Here is a 21103-nt window from a genome sequence, read left to right on the forward strand (position 1 = left end):
CCCCCCCCAGGACCGCCGCGGACCCCCCCACCCCATCCCATCCGTGCGGGGGGGGGCTCCCGAGGGAAAGGAATTCCCAAAAAACCCCCCCAATCCCGCCAGGCAGAGCTGGGAGGGGGCGACCCACCCCCACCCAGGGGGGGGTCTCCGGCCGAGCCCCCCCGAAAGGGGCTGCCCCCCCCTCCTGCCCCATGGATCTTCCCAAGGGAAAGGCGGGAGCCGGGAAGCTCCTGGTGTCATCCCTGCTGGATTCCAAGGATGAGCTGGAGGAGGTGAGGGGAGTTTGGGGGCGGGGGTTGAGGGGGTCTTAGGCCCCTCCCTGCACCTGGAACACCTGGGAATGGGCTGGGAATGGGCTAGGAATGGGGGGCATCCAACCTGGAATGCTGCCAGAGCTTCCCAGGATCTGGGAATCCTACAGATCCATGTTATTCAGGCTCCAAATTCCCTGAATTCTCACTGGGCTTTTCTTCCTGGGAAGGTTTGGAGTCTCCCTGGGACACCTGGGGTCTGTTCCAGGGTGGAACAGGCTCAGGGACATGCCCAGGATCTGGGAATTCTCCTGCTCCATGTTCTCCTGGCCCTAATGCCCCCTGGCTGAGCTGTCCCTTGCCATTCCCTGTTTTCCAGAGGCTGGAGCGCTGTGTGGGAATCGTGACCTCCCTGACCAACGGGCTCTCGGAAAGGGAGGCCAACGACGCCCTCAATGCCCACGTGAGTGAGCCCGGGAATGCCAGGAATCTGGGAATGCTGGACAGGGAGAGAGATGGGAATCTGGGAATGCTGACTGTGGAGGGAGCTGGGAAATGGGAACAGAGGAATGGCAGGTGGGAACTGGGAATAGGGAATAGCTGTGGGTATGGGGAACTGGAAATAGGGAAGAGGTGTGGGATCTGGGAATAGGGAACTGGGAACAGGGAACTGGGAAGAGGGAAGAGGTGTGGGAACCGGGAACAGTGTGGGAATAGGGAAGTGGGAACAGGGAGGTGGGAATGAAACAGGGAACAGAGAATTGGGAACAGGAGCTGGGAACAGGGAATATTCCCTTCCCTTTCCCTGCCCTCCCCTCCATTCCCACCGGGAATCTCACCTGGAGCTGATCCCCCAGATCTGCAAAGGGGCCCCCCAGCACGAGGAGATTTGCCTGGGACTCTTCACCCTGGTCCTGACAGAGCCGGCCCAGGCACAGAAGGTGAGGAATCCCTGGAAAAGGCTGGGAATTCACACCCCCACCCCCCCCCGGGGTTTTCCTGCCTGGAATTCCCTGCTGGAGGCACTGGAGGGGGCCTTTGGTGGAGCAGGGCCTGGAACATTCCAGGTCTGGCTGTGTCTGTGTGGGGCAGGGATGAGGATCCTGCCACAGAAAAGGGAGCTCAGGCTCCCTCCCATCCCAGGAATTCCTTGGATTTGCCATGGGAGACAAATCCCAAATCTTCAAGGAACTCTCAGGCCTTTCCCAGTTTTTTCCTTGGGTTGGGAGACTCAGAATGGGATTTTTCTCTTGGAAGCCACAGGGAGGTGCCTCCAGGAATCATCAGCTGGAGAAAGAATGTGTCCAATTCCCAGGGAAAAGTTGATTCCCAGAGCTCCACCTCCATTAAATCCACATCCTGGATCAGATTTGGGAATCAGACTCCTGGATTTGTCCCCATATTCAGGCCTCAGGAATCCCCTCATGGAAGCAAAACGTGCTTTTCTTGGGAATCTTTAGGCTGGACTGATGGGAATCAGGTTTTCCCTTGGATAAAGAGCTTTGCTCCTGAGGCCTTCCCAAATCCAGGCCCCAGGAATCACCTCGTGGAAGCAAAATGTGCTTTTCCTGGGAATCTTGAGGCCTGGCTGATGGGAATCAGATTTTTCCTGGAATAAAGGTCTTTGCTCCAGCTCCCTGTTGGCCTGAGCATTCCCAAACCCTTCCCGTGGATTCCTGGGGCCTGATTCTGCTCCATCCCAGCCCAGGGAATTCTGGAGAGCCTGGATCCAGCCAGGGCTTGGAGCAGCTCCCACTACATCCCTGTTTCCAAGACAAGGGGGATTTTCCCTTGTTTTTCTGTGGGAACCAGAGATGTTTTTCCAAAGGCTGAACTTCCACCTCATGGAATAAACTCTGGGATGCTGGAGCTCACTGGGAATGCCGTGGGAGGCTCCTGGGGCAGGTGCTCCCACACGTGGAAGCAAAGGTTGGGCAAATCCAGCTGGGAAAACTTCCTGGCTCGTTCCTTTCCATGGATTCCTCTGGAAAAACGAGGCATCATTCCAGTGGCGCCGGGAAGCCAGGACAGGGGGTGTCTGCTGCTGCTCCAGGCACAGCTGCTCCCTTTTCCAAGGGAGTAATTGGGAATAATTGGATCTGTCCCTGTGCCTGGAGCCAGGCAGGGATTCCTGCCAGGATTTGGGATGAGTTGTCCTTCTGGAGATGGGGAGGGGGGAGTTAACCCTTCCCTGGCACCAGGAGAGATCCCCAAATCCCCCTGAAAGGCTTTGCAGAATTCCTGGGATCTGTTTGGCTGGAAAAACAGGGATGTTGTGCCTGGCTGAGGGGGCTCAGTGCCAGGGGAGGGTGGTCAGGGGGGCTCAGGGACCCCAAAACCTGCCTGGGGACCCCAAAACCTGCCCAGGGACCCTCCCAGGCCCCCAAAGCTGCCCCAGGGCCCCCCCAGGCCCCCCCATGTCCAGGCCCAGCTCCAGCTGCCCCGGGGCTCCTCCTGCTCCGGAATTACGGGATCGGAGGCCCCAGAGCCTCCCTGGGATGATCCAGGACTCCCATCCTTCTCTCCCTCCCCCTCCAGGGCTGTTTTCTTTCCCTGTCCCCTCATTTAAAGCCTCATTAATCACTTGCTCCTGTTAATTAAACCCTCCTGAGCTGGGAGGAACCTCCGGATTGTGCCAGCCTGGCAAAACTCAAGGAATTCAGGCTCTCCCCCTCATTCCTGGGGGATTCTCCCTGTCCCATCCGTGCTGGGATGACATGGGTCAGGGTCTCCTCTCTGCCAGGTGGGGTTTATTCCTGGTATTCCAGTGTTTCCCTGTGGATTTGAGGGTGTGAGAAAGGGGGGAGAGCTGCCAGGCTTCCCTAGGGAATGGGATTGTTGATCCTGGGATTTAAGCCCTCAGCCAGGACTAAATCCCTTGGAGTGTCTCTGTTCCAGCTCTTCTCCCAAGGATCCTGCTGGGATCAGTTGAGAATGAATCCAGGGCTGTGTCCTGGGACATCCCAGTGGATTTAAATCCATGGAAAAACTCCTTTAAATCACCTTAAAATCAACAAACAGCCCCCAAAGATTCCCCACCTCCAGGATCCTGGGTTTTTTTGGTTGGAATTTTGTGTGTGTTTGTGTTTTGCTGGGAGAAGGGGGGAGGGAGGAGCTCCGGGGTCAAAGGGGTCTTTGGAGCCTCATTACCAGGAGCTGCAGGGAAGGAGCCTCTGGAATATCCTGACATTTCCTGGCACTAATGAACCACTTCATTAATTGCTCCCTAGTCATGTCCTACTGTCCTGAGGGACGGAGGGAGGGAATGCTGGGAGCACCCAGAGCACCTTCACCCCCTGCCTAGTGTTTGTGAGAGTGCAGAAATTCCTTCCTTTCTCTACAGAAATTCCCTGTTCCCATCCCAGACCCCCCCAGACCTGGGCAGGATTTCTGGGTCTCGATCCCAAACTGAGCTGGAATCTCCAAATCCGTCTGTGTGGAATTCCTGCGGGAGGAGCAGGTGGCTCCAATCCCTGACCCCAAGGATTTGGGATGTGCCCTGTGATCCCTGCCTTTTCTGGGTGCCAGGGAGGTTGGAGGGGGCTGGATGTGGGTTTATAGATCTTCCCCAAAGGAATGTGGGCTATCCCTTTTTCTGGTGGTCCCTCTGGAGCCGTGGAAGGGATCAGGAACATCCTGGTTCATTCCTGGGGCTGAATCCAGTGAATCCAAGGTGTAGAGGAGGTTTATTCCCAGTTTTCCAATCCCTATGGATTTGAGGAGGGGGAGGAGCTGCCGGACTCTTGTTCCCACTGCCAGGTGGATTCCCAGAGGATTTAGGGCTCTCCCTGCCTCCGATTCCATACGATTTTTAATGGATTTGCTGTTCCCTGCTTAGGTGTGACAAAGCCAGGTGTTTTCCATGATGATTTTCCCTTTTTCCATGACCTTTTCCATTCCGGTTTTCCCGTTTTCCGTGCCCTTTTCCCGCAGTGCTACCGGGACCTGGCCCTGGTGAGCCGGGATGGGATGAACATCGTCCTCAACAAGATCAACCACATCCTCATGGAAAAGTACCTGAAGCTCCAGGACACCTGTCGGACACAGGTGAGGGAAAACCCCTGGAATCACCTTCTCCACACCAACCAGGAATAGGGGGAGGTTGGGGCCACAGGGAATAGGGAACAGGAACAGGGAACAGGAACAGGGAATGGATGGCAACAGGAAATAGGGAACTGGGAACAGGGAATAGGGAGGAGGTGTGGGACCTGGGAGCAGGGAGCAGGGAAGAGGGGTGGGAACCTGGAACTGGGAACAGGGAGCAGCTGTGGGAGCTGGTGGCACTGCTGTCACTCCAAGTGATGGAGGCACCTTTGGAATGGGAATGTGGTGGAGTGGAGGGAGGTCATGGATGGTCTGATCCCGAATCCCTGCCCCATGCATTTCCATGCTCCCAGCTGGTGTGGCTGCTCCGGGAGCTGGTGAAGAGCGGAGTGCTGGGAGCCGACGGAGTCTGCATGACCTTCATGAAGCAGATTGCAGGTGAGCCCTGCAGGGGGGTGGGATCGCACCTGGATACACTGGGATCACACTGGGATACACTGGGATACACCGGGAATCCCACCTGGAGACACCGTAATGGAGCTGGAGCTGAGTGGGATCTTCCGGGGATCTGTCCTCAGGATGTGTTCCCAGCTCGGGTCCCACGGATCCCTGGGGTCCATCCCCAGCTCCCAGGAGCCTTCCCCAGCCTGTCCAGGAAGGAATTCCCTCCTGGGAGGACAGAGCCAGGGATCCCCCTCCACGATCCCGTTGTTCCCTCCCGAGGGATGGACCAGCTGGAGCTGGGAGGCTCCTGGCAAAGACTGGAACAGCCAGGAAGTGTTTGCTTCCTGTTGCTGCCTTTCCCTGGGATCAGCTGGGCTGGCAGCTCCTGGAGAGCAGGGGAGCTGATGATCCCATGGGATGATCCCACGGGAAGCCCCCCCGGCCAAGCCACACTCACGCCTTTCCGGAGCCACAGGAACGGCGCCTCTTCCGTGTTCCTGGGGCTGGGAATGACGTCCACGGGGCTGGAATTGTGTCTCATGGCAAACCTGGGGCTGTGTCTTTGCTGGGACACACTGGGAGGTGCTGGGACACACTGGGAAGTGCCAGGACACGCTGGGAAGTGCCGGGTCAGCTCCAGGGGGGAAAAGGATGGGAGGGACAGCCCAGAGCGCCTCAGCCCCGCTGCCACATGGAACAGCTGGAAAATCCCTGGAGAAGGGGGGCATTCCAAGTCCCCTGTGCTGCCCCTCCCCTGCAGGGCCCCTCCTGGCTCCCACCCAGTGACCTTTGTTATGATCCCATTGTTTGGGCCTCATGGAATTCCATGTTCTCCGTGCTCCAGCTCCACTCCGAGGAGACACCTGGCCTTGATTCCAGAGTTTGGGCATTTTCCACAGGTGTCGTTTCCCCTTTGGAGCCTCAGCAGCTGCCAGTGGTTTCTATTCCCATCCCTTCCCGGCTTTCCCGAGGGATAATTCCTCACTCCATAGCTCCACGATTGTTTTCCAAAGGCTGTTGCAGCACAGACCCCTCGATCCCTAAGGGATCTTATCCCTGGGAATGTGCGGTGTCTGGGAATGGCCAAGCACCTGGGGCAGGCAGGAATGAGGGCTCCAGGCACGGAGCAAACTCCGAAATGAGCCTTACTGGGAACACCAGGAGCAGTGGGGGCCACAATCCCAGGATCCCAGAATCCCACAGCTCCATCCAACCAGCTCTTCCCTGTCCCGTGGCTTTTCCAGGTGGGGATGTGACAGCAAAGAACATCTGGCTGGCAGAGAACGTTCTGGAAATCCTGACAGAGCAAAGGTACGGAGAACAGGGAGACCACCTCCCTCAGCTGCCTCACAGGGCGGGTGTCCTGCCCTTCCCACATTCCCAAACAAGGAATTCCGAGCTCTTGCATGTTGTGTGGGGGAGAACGTCCCCAAATCCTCCCGAAATCCCCCCAGATCCCAAAATCCCTCCTCAGCGCGGCTGGGAGCGGGGCTGAGGAGCACAAGTGGCTCGGGACCAGCATCCTGGGAATGTTTCCTTCCCAAATTTCCTGATCTGTGGGGGAGGAGTTCCTTTGAGAGCAGCAGGACACCGTTAATTGCCCGAAAAGTTTCCTGTCTTTGAGCAGCTCCGGGATGGGCCATCTGGGAAGTTCATCCCGAGCTCCACATTGTCCTCCGGGGGCAAATGGTGCTCAGCAGAATTCCTGGCTGCAGAATTCCAGAGGCAGGGTTTGGGGACAGCTTGGCTCCAAGCTGGAATAGCAGTGAATAATCCCTAAAATCCCTTCGTTGCTCTGGGACCAACCGGGTTGTTCCAGCATTTATTCAGTTCCTGGGCCGCAATTCCCTGTGGGAATTGTCCGCGGTGGAATTGTGTCCCTTGGGGTCCTTCCCAACCCATCCTACAAATCCCTGCCTGTCCCCATTCCCGGTGATTGTCCCCCTCCAGGCCGTGATTCCCTGTGGGAATTGCCTGAGGTGGAGCTGTGTCCCTGCAGGGAGTGGGTGCTGAAGAGCAGCCTGCTGGTGGCCATGGCCGTGTACACGTACCTGCGGCTGCTCGTGGACCACCACGGCACCCCCCAGCTCCAGGGGCTGCGCCAGAAGGAGGTGGATTTCTGCATCTCCCTGCTCCGGGAACGGGTGAGTGCTGGGAACGGCCGGGAAGGGATTCCCAGCTCCAAGGGATCCGTCCTTGGAACGTCACGGGGGGTGTTGGGACCCAAGGGAAGGACACTGGTTGGACCGGGTTGGTCCCATCCCAGGGATCCCACCATAGGGATCGCACCCCATGGATCCCAGCCTGTAGGTGATGGACATGTATCCCCATAGATCCCACCCTACAGATCGCACTCTGTGATCCCATCCCATGGATCTCATGGATCCCACCCGATGGATCCAGCCTGTCCCAATCCCCTAGGTCAGTGGGAACAAGGAATTTGAGATCTCAGCGGGGGTCTCACCCCACAGACAGGGCTGGGGGGGGGGTCCCAGCAGCAGCTCCAGGCCACATTTGGCTCCGGATCCCTCAGAATCCCCCAAATCTGGGGTTGCATCCCCAAATCCCTGCTTTCCAGCTCCTCCTCCACCTCCCTCCTGTCAGGAGCTCCCGTGTCCAGCGCCGGCTCCGGAGCCTGGCCAGGATCCTGGGGAGAAACACGGCAGATTTATGGGCTGATTGTTTGCTTTGGGAGGGAGAACATTCCAAAATAGCTCCTGCCCTTCCCTGCCCATGTCCCTGCTCCCATTCCGAGGGGGGGTGGGACGCCAGGGGCAGGATCGGGAGTGCTGTGCCTGGAGTGAGTCACCGGAGCTGTGGGAAGGGTGAAGGGCTCTGCTGCTCCTCCCTCCCCCTCCTCCCATCTCCCTGCTCCAGCAGTCCACATGGGACTTTTTCCTGTTTTTTTCCCTAGTTCATGGATTGTTTCATGATCGGCCGGGACCTGGTGCGGCTACTCCAGAACGTGGCGCGGATCCCGGAATTCGAGCAGCTCTGGAAGGACATCCTGCACAACCCCCAGGTGCTCAACACCCAGTTCACAGGTACCCAGCCTGGACCAGCTCCCTTGGCTCCACTGGCACCTTTTCCATGGATTTTTCAATGCTTAGAGTCCTCCAGGATTGAACCATCCTGAAAAACCTGGTGGGAATGTTGTTAGATTTTGTTGCGTGGATGTGACACTTCTGTGGTTTCTCATCCTCAAGGCCAGGTTGGAACAACCTTATCCAGTGGGAAGTGTCCCTGCCTGTGGAATGGATGATCCTTAAGGTCATTCCAACCCAAACCAGTCTGGAATTCCATGATAAATTAGAGTTGCTTTGTTTAATTAACTGATTTATGAGCTGAGGTGGAGCTGGAGCCCAAACCAGGAAGGGTCTGAGCAGTGCCTGGAGAAGATCCATAAAAAGCAAGAATTCCAGGGGCTGCTCCATAAAAAGCAAGAAGTCCAGAAGCTCCAGCAAGTGACTCTTAATTGGGATTTAATTTCTCCCAGATTGGGTTAAAACTGACCCGAGGGGAGAGGGATGGATTTATCATTTTAATTTATATTAATAATATTCCTGTCAATTATTCCCTTCTCCAGGGGTTTCACAGTGGAAATGAGACACTTTGAAGTGTTCCCACCCCTCTGGCACCACTTTAAGGTCACCTTAAACATCCAGGATGATGCTCAGGGAAAATTCCTAAAAACCTTCCTCCAGCCAGATGTTTTTGACCTGTTCCAAGCAAAATCTTGATCCCTTTTGCCTGTATCCATGGGACTGACCTCTCCATGTCTTCCCAGGGGTCCTGCAGCTCCTCCAATCCCGAACTTCCCGCAAATTCCTGGCGTGTCGCCTCACTCCTGACATGGAAACCAAGCTACTCTTCATGACCTCACGGGTAATTCCTGCCAAATTCCCTCCCAGATTCCTCCTGACACAGGTGAACCAGGGTCCTACATGGGTTATCCCACCGAAATTCCCTCCCAAATTCCCCCTGGCACAGCTGGACCAAAGTCCTACAAGCATAATTCCCACATCAATTCCCTCCCAAATTCAAGCTCAGCTGAACCAGGGTCCTCCAAGGGTAATTCCACAAAAACTCCTTCCCAAATTCCCTCCCATCTCAGCTGTACCAATGTCCTCTGAGGGTAATTCCACCAAAATTCCCTCCCAAATTCCCTCCAGCCCAGCCAAACCAGGGTCCTACCTGGGAAATTCCACCTAAATTCTGTCCCAGATTCCTGCCCGGTCCGGCCCAAGCTGGGTCCTCCATGGGAATCCCCCCAATCCTGCCACTCCAGGTGCGCTTTGGGCAGCAGAAGCGGTACCAGGACTGGTTCCAGAGGCAGTACCTGTCCACTCCGGACAGCCAGTCCCTGCGCTGCGACCTCATCCGCTACATCTGTGGGGTGGTGCATCCCTCCAACGAGGTGCTCAGCTCCGACATCCTGCCGCGCTGGGCCATCATCGGCTGGCTGCTCACCACCTGCACCGTGAGTCCTGCGGGGCAATTCCTTGGGATGGGCTCCGCGGGAGTTTTCCATGGATGTACCCCATGGAGGTCTTCCTCGGGATGGGCTCCGCGGGGTTCCTGCTCTTGGGCCATTCCCGGTGGTGGGCAGCGTTGTGGTGTGAGGGGTCTTGGCGTCGTGCTCCTGGGATAATCCAGGGTGTTTTGGTTCCTGCAGTCCAACGTCGCTGCTTCCAATGCCAAACTGGCCCTGTTCTACGACTGGCTCTTCTTCAACCCCGAGAAGGACAGCATCATGAACATCGGTGTGGGCAGGGGCCTCCTGGGGAGGGGCTCCAGGGAGGTTTTCCATGGGTGGGGTCTTCCTCGGGATGGGCTCCATTTGGATTGGATTGCTTCCATGGGGGTCTTCCTCTGGATGAGCTCAACAGGGATCTTCCATGGATGGGCTCCATAGGGGTTTTCTATGGATAGGCTCCATGGGGGTTGTGCTTGGGATGGGCTCCATTGGGATTGGATTGCCTCCATGGTGGTCTTCCTCTGGATGGGCTCCATGGGGCTCCTGCTCTGGATGGGCTCCATTGGGGGATACCTTGGGATCCCTGTCCCGATCCCACAGCAGGCTCTGCCAGGGGAACAGGGAATTTGGGATCCCTGGGGGTCTCATCCCTGTCACCCTTCCAGAACCTGCCATCCTGGTGATGCACCACTCCATGAAGCCCCATCCCGCCATCACGGCCACGCTCCTGGATTTCATGTGCCGGGTGAGTTTCCCTCGCTCTCCCAGGAATTCCCAGGGATCAGGGCTGGGAAATCAGCCCCTGGGCTCCACAGATCCCAACCAGAACGGCTGTTCCCACTTTTTTTCCCCTCATTCCTCAGTGTCACCTCAAGTCACCTTCTGATCCCTTTGAACTTCCCCTCTTATCCCAAATTAAGGAGGGATTGGCTGCCAAATTATCCACCTCTTCCAGCCCCTGGTGGGTCCTCCTGGATAAATCCAGGGGCGTTCCCAAGGTCGGAGCGTTGTGTCCGTGTGTCCTTCATTAGTGGGAAGCCACTGTGGGAAGGGAATGCTGCCAGTAAATCCTTCCAGGATGATGCAGGAAAAAGGCTTCTGGATTGTTCCCTTGAGTTCCTCATGGAATTCTTGGCCCAGAATTCCCCCCTGGAGGGGATCAGAGTCTCTCTGCAGCCCGGGATGATCCAGAGCCACTGTGTCCCATCCCTGGGCAGGGAAGCAGTGGCAGGAGCTGCTGCTTCCAGGAATTTGGTCCCAGGGAGGGCTGAGGGTGTTTCTTGGAAGCAGGATCTCCATGGCCCTGGAAGTTGTTCACTCCTGTCCTTCCCAGTCCAAACCAGCTGCTGGCTCCTGGCAGAGGAGCTGGGTGGGAGGTTCCCAGGGTGTGCCAGATCCAGAGAGGAATCCTCTCCCTCCCTCTGGAAGCAAAGCCCTGCGTGTGGACAGAGTTTTTGGGACCTCCTTCCCACATCCCCCAACTCCGACTCAGAGAATTCTCTGCTGCTGACACAGTTTTCCTCCCACTTCCAGATCATTCCCAATTTCTATCCCCCTCTGGATGTTCATGTCCGGCAGGGAGTGTTCAACTCCCTCACCCACATCGTGGAGAAGCGAGTCCTGGCGTAAGAGCGCCGAGTTTTCCCACATTTTATGGGATTTTCCCCCATTTTTCCTGAGTCAGGAGCCTCCCGGAGCTCCGAGGGGGGTGGTGTTGTCCTGGATCCTTGGGAGAAGCCACAGTTGTGTCTGGGAACAGCCACAGTTGTGTCTTTCTGGTGCTGAGGGTTGTCCTGGAGCTGTTCCTTGAAGGAAAGGGGTGGGGAGGAGGGAATTTCCAGCCTCAGACCAGTGAGAATGACCCCGGGATGAGCTGAGGTCATGGAGCTCTGGGTCCTCTTGTCCCATTCCCACGTGGTGGATTGAGGGAAGCTCCAGGTGGGATCTGGGACAAACCCTGGGAAGAGCCCCCCAACATTCACAGTGGGATGAAGCCTCTGCATCCCAGTTCCTGCTTATCCCAGTCCCTTCCTGCCCTCCCATCCCAGGCACTTGGCCCCCCTGTTCGACAACCCCAAGCTGGACAAGGAGCTCCGGGCCATGCTGAGGGAGAAATTCCCAGAATTCTGCAGTTCCCCCTCGCCCCCCATTGAAGGTAGGGAATGGGGGGTGGGATGGGGCTTTCCCTGGAATCCCTAAAGCAGCAGCAGCATCAGATGGGACTCCAGGGAGAAGAATTTGGGATTTAGGGGGGTTGTGGTCACTGCACTGGAGAGGCACAACACCCCTTCCCTCTTCTCCATGGAGCTCCTGAGCATCCCCAGGATCCCTCCCCTCTTCCCAAAGCATTTTGCTCCCGTTCCTGGAGCTGTTTCTCAGGATGGGTGGCCCAGGCAGAGCCCTGGAGCCTCCCGAGCCCTCTCCCTGCTCCGACCCCTGCAGTGAAAATCGAGGAGCCCGTTCCCATGGAGATGGACAATCACCTGGCAGAGAAGGATGACGGTTGCTATGACAACGCCGAGGCCGCTTTCAGTGATGATGAGGAGGATCTGAACAGCAAAGGTGAGGGGACTCAGCTTCCAGCCCGGAATTCTCAAGGGATTCCTCACCGGCACCATGCCCTTGGTGGAGAGTTCCCACCTCCAAACACAATTCCCTCAAAGCCTCTTTCCAGGAGCTGATCCCCTTTGGAGATCCCTTCTCTTCCGGGAGAAACTGTGGAACTGCTGCTTCCCAGTCCCTGGCAGCAGGTCCAGAGGGTTGGATCCAGATCCAAAGGGAAGGGCTATCGGGCTTTGTCTTTCCTGGCCATTCCCTGGAGCTTTAGAGATTCCAACTGGTCCCACACAAATCCCTCTGTTCCCCCTCTGGAGCTGTTCCCACCCTCGGTGGTTGGATCCTCCTGGACTTCCTGGGGGTTTCACAGCAGTGGGAAGGGGCCACAGGCCTGGGATGGGGCAGAGGATGTGACACAGCAGCCCCAGAATCCCAGTCCCGATCCATGGAGCACATTGGGAATGCTGAAGGATGAGGTTTGGGAATGGAACTGAACAGGGATCACAATCCTGGACACTGCCCGTGTTTGGCTCCCTTCCCATCCTCATCCCTGTGACCTGGACACGTCTCCAAGGGGAAGGATCCCAGGGTGGGGCAGGGATTGTCTCCAGAGTTCCTTAAACCTTGGGAAAATCCCTGATTTCCCCGTGGTGTCCCTTGGTTCAGGGAAGAAGAGGGAGTTCAGGTTCCATCCCATCAAGGAATCCATCGTGGAGGAGCCTGTGGATATCACCCCATTCCTGGACCAGCTGGATGAGTCCCTGAAGGACAAAGTGCTGCAGCTGCAGAAGGGCAGGTCGGGGCCTTTCCCATTCCCATTCCTGTGGATCTCTCCAGGGAAGTGGTTCCCAAGGCCTTCCAGCTCCAGAGCTCCTCCAGCCCCTTGAGCACGGAAGGGAATTCCTGCAGGAAAAGGGGTTGGGAAGGTGCTGGTGAGGAGCCTGTCCTTGGAGCGGGACACAGCAGGAATTCCTGGGAGCTGCAGTGGGGCTCTGGATCAGGGAGAGGGAAGGAAAAGGCTCCGAGTTTCCCCCTCTGGTGTGGGATTGAGGAAAAGGGGGTTTGGAGCATCGGGATGGAACAGGGAACCTGTGTCCAAGTGTTCTCCATGTTCCTCCTGGAATTCACTGCCCTCAGGGAGGTTAAACAGAGCTCCTGACCTTGGCTCAGCTGACTGATTCCATGGAATTTATGGCTCCAAGGGCACTTAAGCTCCTGCTTTTAATCCTGGAATTTGCCCGTCTTACTCCGGGCACTGCCAGATCCGTAGCAGATCCTCCTGGATGTGCCTCTGAAAAACCTGGCGCTGACCCCCCCACCCTGAGCCCCCCAGCCCAGCACAAATTCCCTCATGTCTCTGCTCCCCCAATCTTCCCAAATAATTTGGATTTCCTCTTGTTTTCATGCTGCAGTGACACGGAAGCACAGTGTGAGGTCATGCAGGAAATCGTGGATCAGGTCCTGGAGGTAACAGAGCTGGGATGGGCTGGGATGGAGCTCCCAGCCGGGATCTGGGATCTCCTCTGCTGCTGGGGTTGGGACACAGAAGTGTGGGAACACCTGGATTTGTTTGGGATCTGTTTTGGGAGCCCAGGATGCCCCTGGGCAGCTCCGTCTGTGGGAGGGTCTCCCGGGGCTGGATTAATCCATCAGGGCTTTGTGTCTCTGTTCCGGTGCCTGAACATCCCCAGGAGCTGCTGGGAGAGAGCTGGGATAGCTGGAAGTGGTCTGGGATGGGTGGGAGTGATCTGGAATCACTGGCAGAGAACTGGGATCACTGGGAATGGTCTGGGATAGCTGGGAGAGATCTAGGATCCCTGTCAGTGATCTGAGAGATCTGGGAGTGGTCTAGGATCACTGTCGGAGATCTGGGATTGCTGGGAGTGATCTGGGATCACTGGGAGTGATCTGGGATGTTTCCAAGCTTTTTTGGAGGGGGGAAGGCTCCATCCCCTGCCCCCATCTGGAGTCAAGAGGCCCTTTGGGATCTGGGAGCAGGATCATGGGAAGGGGATGTAAATCCTCATCTCCACATGTCCACAGTCCCATTGGCACAGGGAGAGCTGGACTCCTGGAATCACTAGGATAAGTGGAGCACAGGGATTGGGAAGGGATCAGGGCTGGGTGTAAATTGGGAGCATCAATCAGGGGCTGGAAAACGGCTCCAGAGCCTCCTGGGATCCGTTCCCAGGGCTGGGCAGGGGGATGTTCCCATGTCCCTCATCCCTGTCCCTCTTCCAGGAGGATTTCGACTCGGAGCAGCTCTCTGTCCTCGCCTCCTGCCTCCAGGAGCTGTTCAAGGCTCACTTCCGTGGGGAGGTTCTGCCGGAGGAAATCACAGAGGAGTAAGGATTGGGAATTCTTTTATGTGGCTCGTCCTTCCACACAGGATTTGGGCTTTTCCCAGGGAAATATCCCTGTTTTGGGAAGGAAAGTTCCTCTGCTGAACTCACAAACCAGCCCCAAAAGGCTCTTCATCCAAGGTTTTCTTGGAGCAGGACCTGGAATCGGAGCTGTTGGGGGGAAACATGAACAAAATCCAGGAGTTTTCCTGGGAAAACATGGAATGTGGGTGCCCAGAGGGCTCAGTGTCCATTTATCCCGCAGGTCCCTGGAGGAGTCTGTGGGGAAGCCTCTCTACCTGATATTTAGGTATGTCTGCTCCCAAGTCTTTGGAATTTATGAGCTTAATCCCACCTGATCCCAGTGCTGATCCCACAATCCCAGGAGTTTCTCACTGTCTGGTTGTGTTTTTAGTGGAAAACACAGGAAAGCCAGAGTTGTTTGGGGGAATTCTGTGGGAATTTGGGGAAGTGGAGCTCCCACATGCAGGCCCTGGGAGCTGGTTTTCCCTGTGGGGAGGCTGCTCCGTGTTATCCCAGTGACATTCCCATGTTCCCAAGGAACCTGTGCCAGATGCAGGAGGACAACAGCGGCTTCTCCCTGCTCCTGGACCTGCTCTCCGAGCTCTACCAGAAGCAGCCCAAGATTGGGTACCACCTACTCTACTACCTGAGGGCCAGGTGAGCACACCGGGGCACCTCCCTCTCACCTGGGCCCCTCTCTCACCTGTGGCCCAACTCTCCCCTGTCCCCTGCTGTCCTCTGCTGTCCCCTCACATGTCCCCTCTGTCCCCAGCAAAGCTGCCCTGGGGAAGATGAGCCTGTACGAGTCCTTTGCTCAGGCCACGCAGCTCGGGGAGCTCCACACCTGCCTCATGATGGACATGAAGGCCTGTCAGGAGGACGACGTGAGGCTGCTCTGCTTCCTCACCCCCTCCATCTACACTGAGGTGAGACCCCACCTGAGACCCCCCACTGACCCCACACCTGAGAACCCCCACTGACCCCACACCTGAGACCCCCCACTGACCCCTCACTGACCCCCTCCATCTACACCAAGGTGTGACCCCCACCTGGGACCCCTCACCTGGGAGCGCATTCCAGGGGCACCAGGAACCCCTCACCTGGTGCAGGTGTGCCCTGAGCTCATTCCCATTCCTTAGGGTGGGAATTCTGTGGGAAGGGGCACAGGCACAGCCTGGAGAGGCGAGGAAAACCTGTGTCCGTGGTGCAGGAGCAGCAGCTGGATCCCTCCCCAGTCCCTGGGATCCCTCCCAGTGGGGTCAGACTGGTCCTTCCCCACGGACACGGTGACCCCGAGTGCTGGGACCAGCTGTCTGCACATCCCGATCCGTGTGGAGCCGGCAGAATTCCCGGCCTTTGGCTCCCAGGGTGATGGATGGGCTGTTTCCGTCTGTGTCACCACGAGGCCCCGGAACAGGGAGAGGGAAAAACAGGGAATTCCAGGAGCTCTGGGATGGCTGACGGCTGCCACCCCTTGGACACTTTACACTCCCGGCGCAGGCTGGGCCCTCCGGAGTTTTTCCATTGAGATTGGAGCTTCTGGGAGGCTTTTCCCTGGTGCCTTTCCCTGAACCTGCCTGGATTTTGTGCTTTCCCAGTTCCCAGATGAGACCCTCCGGAGCGGGGAGCTGCTCAACATGATCGTGGCCGTCATCGACTCCTTCCAGGTGGGAAGCAGCTCCTTCTCGACATGGCAGCTCATTCCCAACTCCTTCCCCATCCCTCTGCCCCATTCCCGGGAGATTTAACCCCAAAACATCCCATATGCGAACTCCTCTTCCTTAGTGCTCCGCTCCCCATCACGGAGCTCCAGGTGTTCCTTGTGGTGTCCAAAGGCTGAATCCAAACCGCTGCTTCCAAGGGATCTCCTGGAGAGTGATTTCCTGGGCAATCAGTGCTAATTATCCCTAATTAACCCCTTGGCAGGGGACACCACAGAGCCACTGCGGGAGAGCGATTCCAACAGCACATCCCGCTGGCTCTTCCCATCCTGCTCCCGCTGGGAGGCAGCTGCAGAAGCTCCTGGCAGGAATTTTCCCTGCCCCGAGTTGCCATGAGAACCCAAAAATATCCCTGGGGGCACCGGGGGCGCCTCTGGAATGCCGGGGGCACTTCTGGAATGCTGAGCTCCGTCTGGAGCAGGATCTACCGATAACCCCTCACCCTGCCCTATTTATACCCCGTTCCCAGCCACTCCTGCCTTTCCCGGCTGGAATGCTGTGCCAGCAAGTTTTCCAGGGGGTGGGAGCCGGGGCGGGAAAGGTTTGAGACGAGATGTTCCGACCTTCCCCGCCGGCTCAGCCCCCAAATCCAAAGGTTTGGTTGTTCCCGGAGCATTTCCTCTCCCCTCCCTGCTCCCATTCCTTCCTTCGGTTCTTCCTGGTATTCTCCGGGTGTTTCCCAGTTTCCAGGGTCTGCCAGGGTGGAGTCAGCCTGTCTAGGGGATCCAGGGGGCTGGATCCAGAGAGGGTCCTCTGGGGTCCAGAGGGGCAGGGAGGAAGGTGGATGAGGAGCAGAGATCCAGAGGATCCCTAGGATGAAGAGCAGAGATCCAGGGAATGAGGAGCAGAAATCCAGAGGATGAGGATGAGGAGCAGGGAGGAAGATGCATGAGGAGCAGGGATCCAGAGGATGAGAAGCAGCTCCTTCCCTACATGGCAGCTCATTCCCAACTTGGGAGCTCCTTTCCAACCTCTCTGCCCTATTCCCAGGAGATTTGACCCCAAAATGGAGCCTTAGTGGGCTCTGTGTGCAGGGAACAGCCCCCACCCACCTCTCCCAGAGACCCCAGGGATGCTCTCGGGAGCCGTTGGCCCCTTTCCCCCCAGGATCTCCGGGCTTTCCCGCTGGATCCCACCTGGGAATGCTCCGCAGGTACCCCCTGACCCCCCTCTTGTGCCCCCTTGCAGCTGCAGGAGCTCGTGTGCCATGTGATGATGGGGAACCTCGTCATGTTCCGCAAGGATTCCGTGCTCAACATCCTCAGTGAGTGGCATTCCTGGGCTGGGAATGAGGGCAGAGCAATGCCCAGGAAGCCCCCAGTTTGTGGAGACCCCCCCAAATCCTTGGGAAGGGAGAAGGCTCCAGCCTTGGCCACGGTGTTGCCCTTTCCAGGGAGGGCCTTTCCCACAGGGAGATCCCTGTGGGGCTGCTCCAAGAGGCTCCTTGGGCTGCCCGGGGTATCCTGAGGGCTGGATTTGCTCCAGGGATTGAAGGATCATGGCCCCAAACCGGATTGTGGGATTTATCCCTGTGATCCGAGCCCTTAATGGTTTTACTGGGTGATATTCCCAGGAGCTGCAGCATTCCATGGTGCCAGGCAGGGTGATCCCAGGCTCCTGGGAATTGAAAAATAAGCCAAGGAAGACGAAAATCTCAGGATCTGCCCCAGTTCCACGGGGTCCTCACAGAGCCGGGATGGGGAGCTCGGTATTCCCGGAGCTCTGTGTTTCCAGAGCTCCATGTTCCCAGAACGAATCCCACTGTTCCCAATCCAGCTTTGGGGTCACAAAGCCGGAAGCAGTGGGATAAGCCCCTTAATTAATGATCCTCTTTAATCCCAGAGCCTCTTCCCAGGACAGGGCTCCGGCCCCATTCCCAGTACTCCAGAGGAGGCTGGGGGGGGACCCTGGGCAGGTTTGGAAGTCCCTAGAGCTCGGAAAGGGGCTGTGACAGGTCCTTCTTGTCCCCCTTGTGCCTGTTGTCCCCATTGTCTTTATTGTCCTTGTTATCCCTGTTATTCCCCTTATCCTTGTTATCCCCCTTGTCCCTCTTGTCCTGTTCTCTCTCTTATCCCTGTTGTCCTTGTTGTCCCCGTTATCCCCATTCTCCCTGTTTTCTCCGCTGTTGTCCCCATTAACCCCATTATTCCTCTTGTCCTCCTTGTCCATGTTGTCCCCATTGTCCTTGTTATCCCTGTTACCCTGTTATCCCTGTTGTCCCTGTTCTCCCTATTGCCCGTTATCTCTCTTGTCCCATTGTCCCTCTTGTCCTTGTTATCCCCATTCTCGCCATTGTCCCTTTTGTCCCCATTGTCCCTCTTGTCCCCGTTGTCCCTTTTGTCCCCCTCCCCACTGCAGTCCAGAGCCTGGACTGGGAGACCTTCGAGCAGTACTGCACATGGCAGCTGTTCCTGGCCCACAACATCCCGCTGGAGACCATCATCCCAATCCTGCAGCACCTCAAGTACAAGGGTGAGTGTCCCCAGCCTGGGGGGGGCCACGCCAGGTGGGACCTCCGGGCTGAGCCGGACCCTCCTCCTTCCCAGAGCATCCCGAGGCCTTGTCCTGCCTCCTGCTGCAGCTCCGCAGGGAGAAGTGAGTGCTGGGGGGCCTGGGGGGCACCAAGGGGGTCTAGGGACCACTGGGACTGTGCCCCCATGGGAGCTGGGATGCACTGGGATAACGAGAGCCCCTGGCAGTACCTGGAATTCTGGATGGAGGGAACACCAAGGGGGCTCGGGGGGGGGATCCAAAGCGGGTCCTGGGAGACACTGAGGGGGCTCTGGGGTCACTGAGGGGTCTCTGGGGGAACCACCAGGACTGTCCCCATTGCTCCACGGAAGCTGGGATTCACTGAGATACTGGGAGCCCCTGGCTGTGCCTGGAGTCCTGGATGGGGGGGCCACTGAGGGGGTTTTGTGGGGGCACCAAGGGGGGGTCTGGGGAGGCACTGAGGGGGTCCAGGGACCACCAGAACTGTCCTCATTGCCCCATGGGAGTGGGTTTCACTGGGAGCCCCTGGAATCCTGGCTGGGGGAGCACCAAGCTGGGTGCTGGGGGTCTCCAGGGCGAGTCTGGGGGTGTCACCCCCTCTCCCCATTCCTGGTTTTCCCAGGCCCAGTGAGGAGATGGTGAAGATGGTGCTGAGCCGGCCATGCCACCCCGACGACCAGTTCACCACCAGCATCCTGCGGCACTGGGGTCTGCGCCACGACGACCTGCTGGGCGAGCACATCAAGGCCCTGCTCATCAAGAACAACAGCCTGCCCAGGAAGAGGCAGAGGTTGGATGGGGAGAGCCATTCCCAGGGGATTCCCAAACTTGGGAATGTGGGGGGTGGTGGTTCCCACCTGCCCCGGAAGGTGGCTGTGCCCCCTTCCCACAGAATTCCCCCCTAAGGAATGGGGTTGGATTTCCTTCCCTTCCCAGGCTGTGGCCCCTTCCCACAGAATTCCCAATTCCCACCCCTGTTTTTGGGGGATCCTGCCCTGTTTTGGGGAGTCTCACCCTGGATTTGAGGGGTCCCATCCCAAATTCCTGTGTTCCTGTGTCCCCCCAGCCTGCGCAGCTCCAGCAGCAAACTGGCCCAGCTGACCCTGGAGCAGATCCTGGAGCACCTGGATAACCTTCGGCTCAACCTCACCAACACCAAACACAACTGTGGGTGCCCCCAGGGACACTGGGATACTGGGAATATCTGGAATCTGGGAGGCGGGGGGGATCCTCTGCCTGCAGGGACCATCCCAGTCACCCCAGGGGACACTGGGAGTGCCTGCCCCATATCCAGAGCCCTGGCTGGGTGGGATTCCCATGTCCTGGCGCTCCCTAACCCCCATTCCCGGTGCTCCCCCAGTTTTCAGTCAGACCCCGATCCTGCAGGCGCTGCAGCACGTGCAGGCCAGCTGTGACGAGGCCCACAAGATGAAGTGAGTCCTCCCCTCCCCTCCCCTCCCTGCCCACCCCCCAAAGCCCCCCTGACACCCCCTTTTCCCCGCTCCAGGTTCTCCGACCTGTTCTCCCTGGCCGAGGAATACGAGGATTCCTCCAGCAAACCCCCCAAGAGCCGCCGCAAAGCCACAGCACTGGCGAGTCCCCGCAGCCGCAAGAACGCGGCGCAGCCCCCCAACAACGAGGAGGAGTCGGGCTCCAGCAGCGCCTCGGTGAGATCCCCCTCCCAGCCCCCCAGGGCAGGATTTGGGGCCCCCAAATGACCCCCAACCCCCCCCATGCAGGAGGAAGAGGACACCAAACCCAAGCCTGCCAAGAGGAAAAGGAAAGGCTCGTCCGCCGTGGGCTCCGACAGTGACTGAGGGCTGGGACCCCTCGGTGAGGGCTTGAACCGCCCCCACCTCGGTGGGGACCCCCCCCCCCAGTGAGGGCAGGGACCCCCCCCTCGATGGGACCTCCAAACTGGTGCCAGCACATCCCATGGGAACAGGGCCAGGGCCCCCCTGGCTCCCCCCACCCTCCCTCTTCACAATGTGGGGAAGGGTCTCAGTGTGTGTCCCCCCCCCCAGCGTGGACGGGGATCCCTCCCCCAGGGGACATGGGGAAGGGGAAGGGACACCCCCCCAAATTTTCGTATAGAAATGTAAATAAAGGGTGGAACTGAGTCGCTGCTCCAGGATGATTTGGGGAGGGGGACAAGGGTCCTGCCTGTGGGGAGGGGGGACCGCGACGCCCCCCGACTCCCCCCCAGAGCCCTGCCCATCCCCCCGGGGACCTGCTCGGGGGGAGACAAGGGGGGACCCCCTTGGAAGGGGGTTGGGTTTGGGGGGTCCTGCCCACACCGAGTGAGGAGGGGGCGACACCCCCGGCCCCCCCCGGGGCTCCATCAGCGCTTTTAAGTGTTTTTTTTTAAAAAAAAACAGCAATAAAAACCTGCCATGTTTTTGTACCAAACGGCCCTACTTTGTGCCGCGGCGCCGGGGGGGGGGGTCGGGGCGGGGTCCGGGGCCGTGTCCCGGCCGGGGCACGTGGATCCCCCGGGAACGCGGAGCTGCCAAACCCCCCCGGGCCGGGAATCTGGGACAGGGAGGGAGCACAAGGGGAGGCCGCGGAGGGGGGACACGGGGAGGGGACACGGGGGGGACATGGGGGGAGGACAGGGCTGGGGAGGGGTCCCGGGGGGGACAGGGCTGGAGTTGGCCATGGAGAGCCCGTGGAGGGGGGAAAAGGGGGGACAGGCTGGGGGGGCCATGGAAGGGACAGGGGGGGCCGTGGGGACACAACGCGGTGCGCGCG

General features: G+C 58.2%; 1 protein-coding gene across 1 annotated transcript; it reads left to right on the forward strand.

Annotated features, from left to right (window-relative positions):
• The first annotated feature begins 191 nt into the window (after positions 1–191).
• INTS3 (integrator complex subunit 3) lies at positions 192–20714 on the forward strand. The gene is made up of 30 exons (XM_027669533.1): positions 192–272; positions 631–714; positions 1109–1192; positions 4185–4298; positions 4649–4733; positions 5984–6050; positions 6739–6883; positions 7654–7783; positions 8527–8624; positions 9028–9219; positions 9415–9502; positions 9882–9961; positions 10750–10841; positions 11265–11371; positions 11659–11778; positions 12439–12568; positions 13185–13239; positions 14014–14117; positions 14380–14424; positions 14676–14795; positions 14911–15064; positions 15737–15805; positions 17048–17123; positions 18218–18331; positions 18406–18454; positions 18975–19142; positions 19419–19519; positions 19713–19785; positions 19860–20019; positions 20092–20714. Exons 1-30 carry the CDS (start codon positions 192–194, stop codon positions 20167–20169), a joined length of 3063 nt encoding a protein of 1020 aa, XP_027525334.1. The 3' UTR covers positions 20170–20714.
• Positions 20715–21103: the final 389 nt, after the last annotated feature.

The sequence above is a fragment of the Corapipo altera genome, unplaced genomic scaffold (genome assembly GCF_003945725.1).
Source record: "Corapipo altera isolate COAL_440 unplaced genomic scaffold, ASM394572v1 91, whole genome shotgun sequence".
NCBI lineage: Eukaryota > Metazoa > Chordata > Aves > Passeriformes > Pipridae > Corapipo > Corapipo altera.

Coding starts and splice junctions, on each gene's coding strand:
- INTS3 (XM_027669533.1), top strand. CDS start 192: ATGGATCTTCCCAAGGGAAAGGCGGGAGCCGGGAAGCTCCTGGTGTCA. Junction 10,842..11,264: donor GTGGAGAAGCGAGTCCTGGC/GTAAGAGCGCCG, acceptor CTCCCATCCCAG/GCACTTGGCCCCCCTGTTCG. Junction 15,065..15,736: donor CCCCCTCCATCTACACTGAG/GTGAGACCCCAC, acceptor GTGCTTTCCCAG/TTCCCAGATGAGACCCTCCG.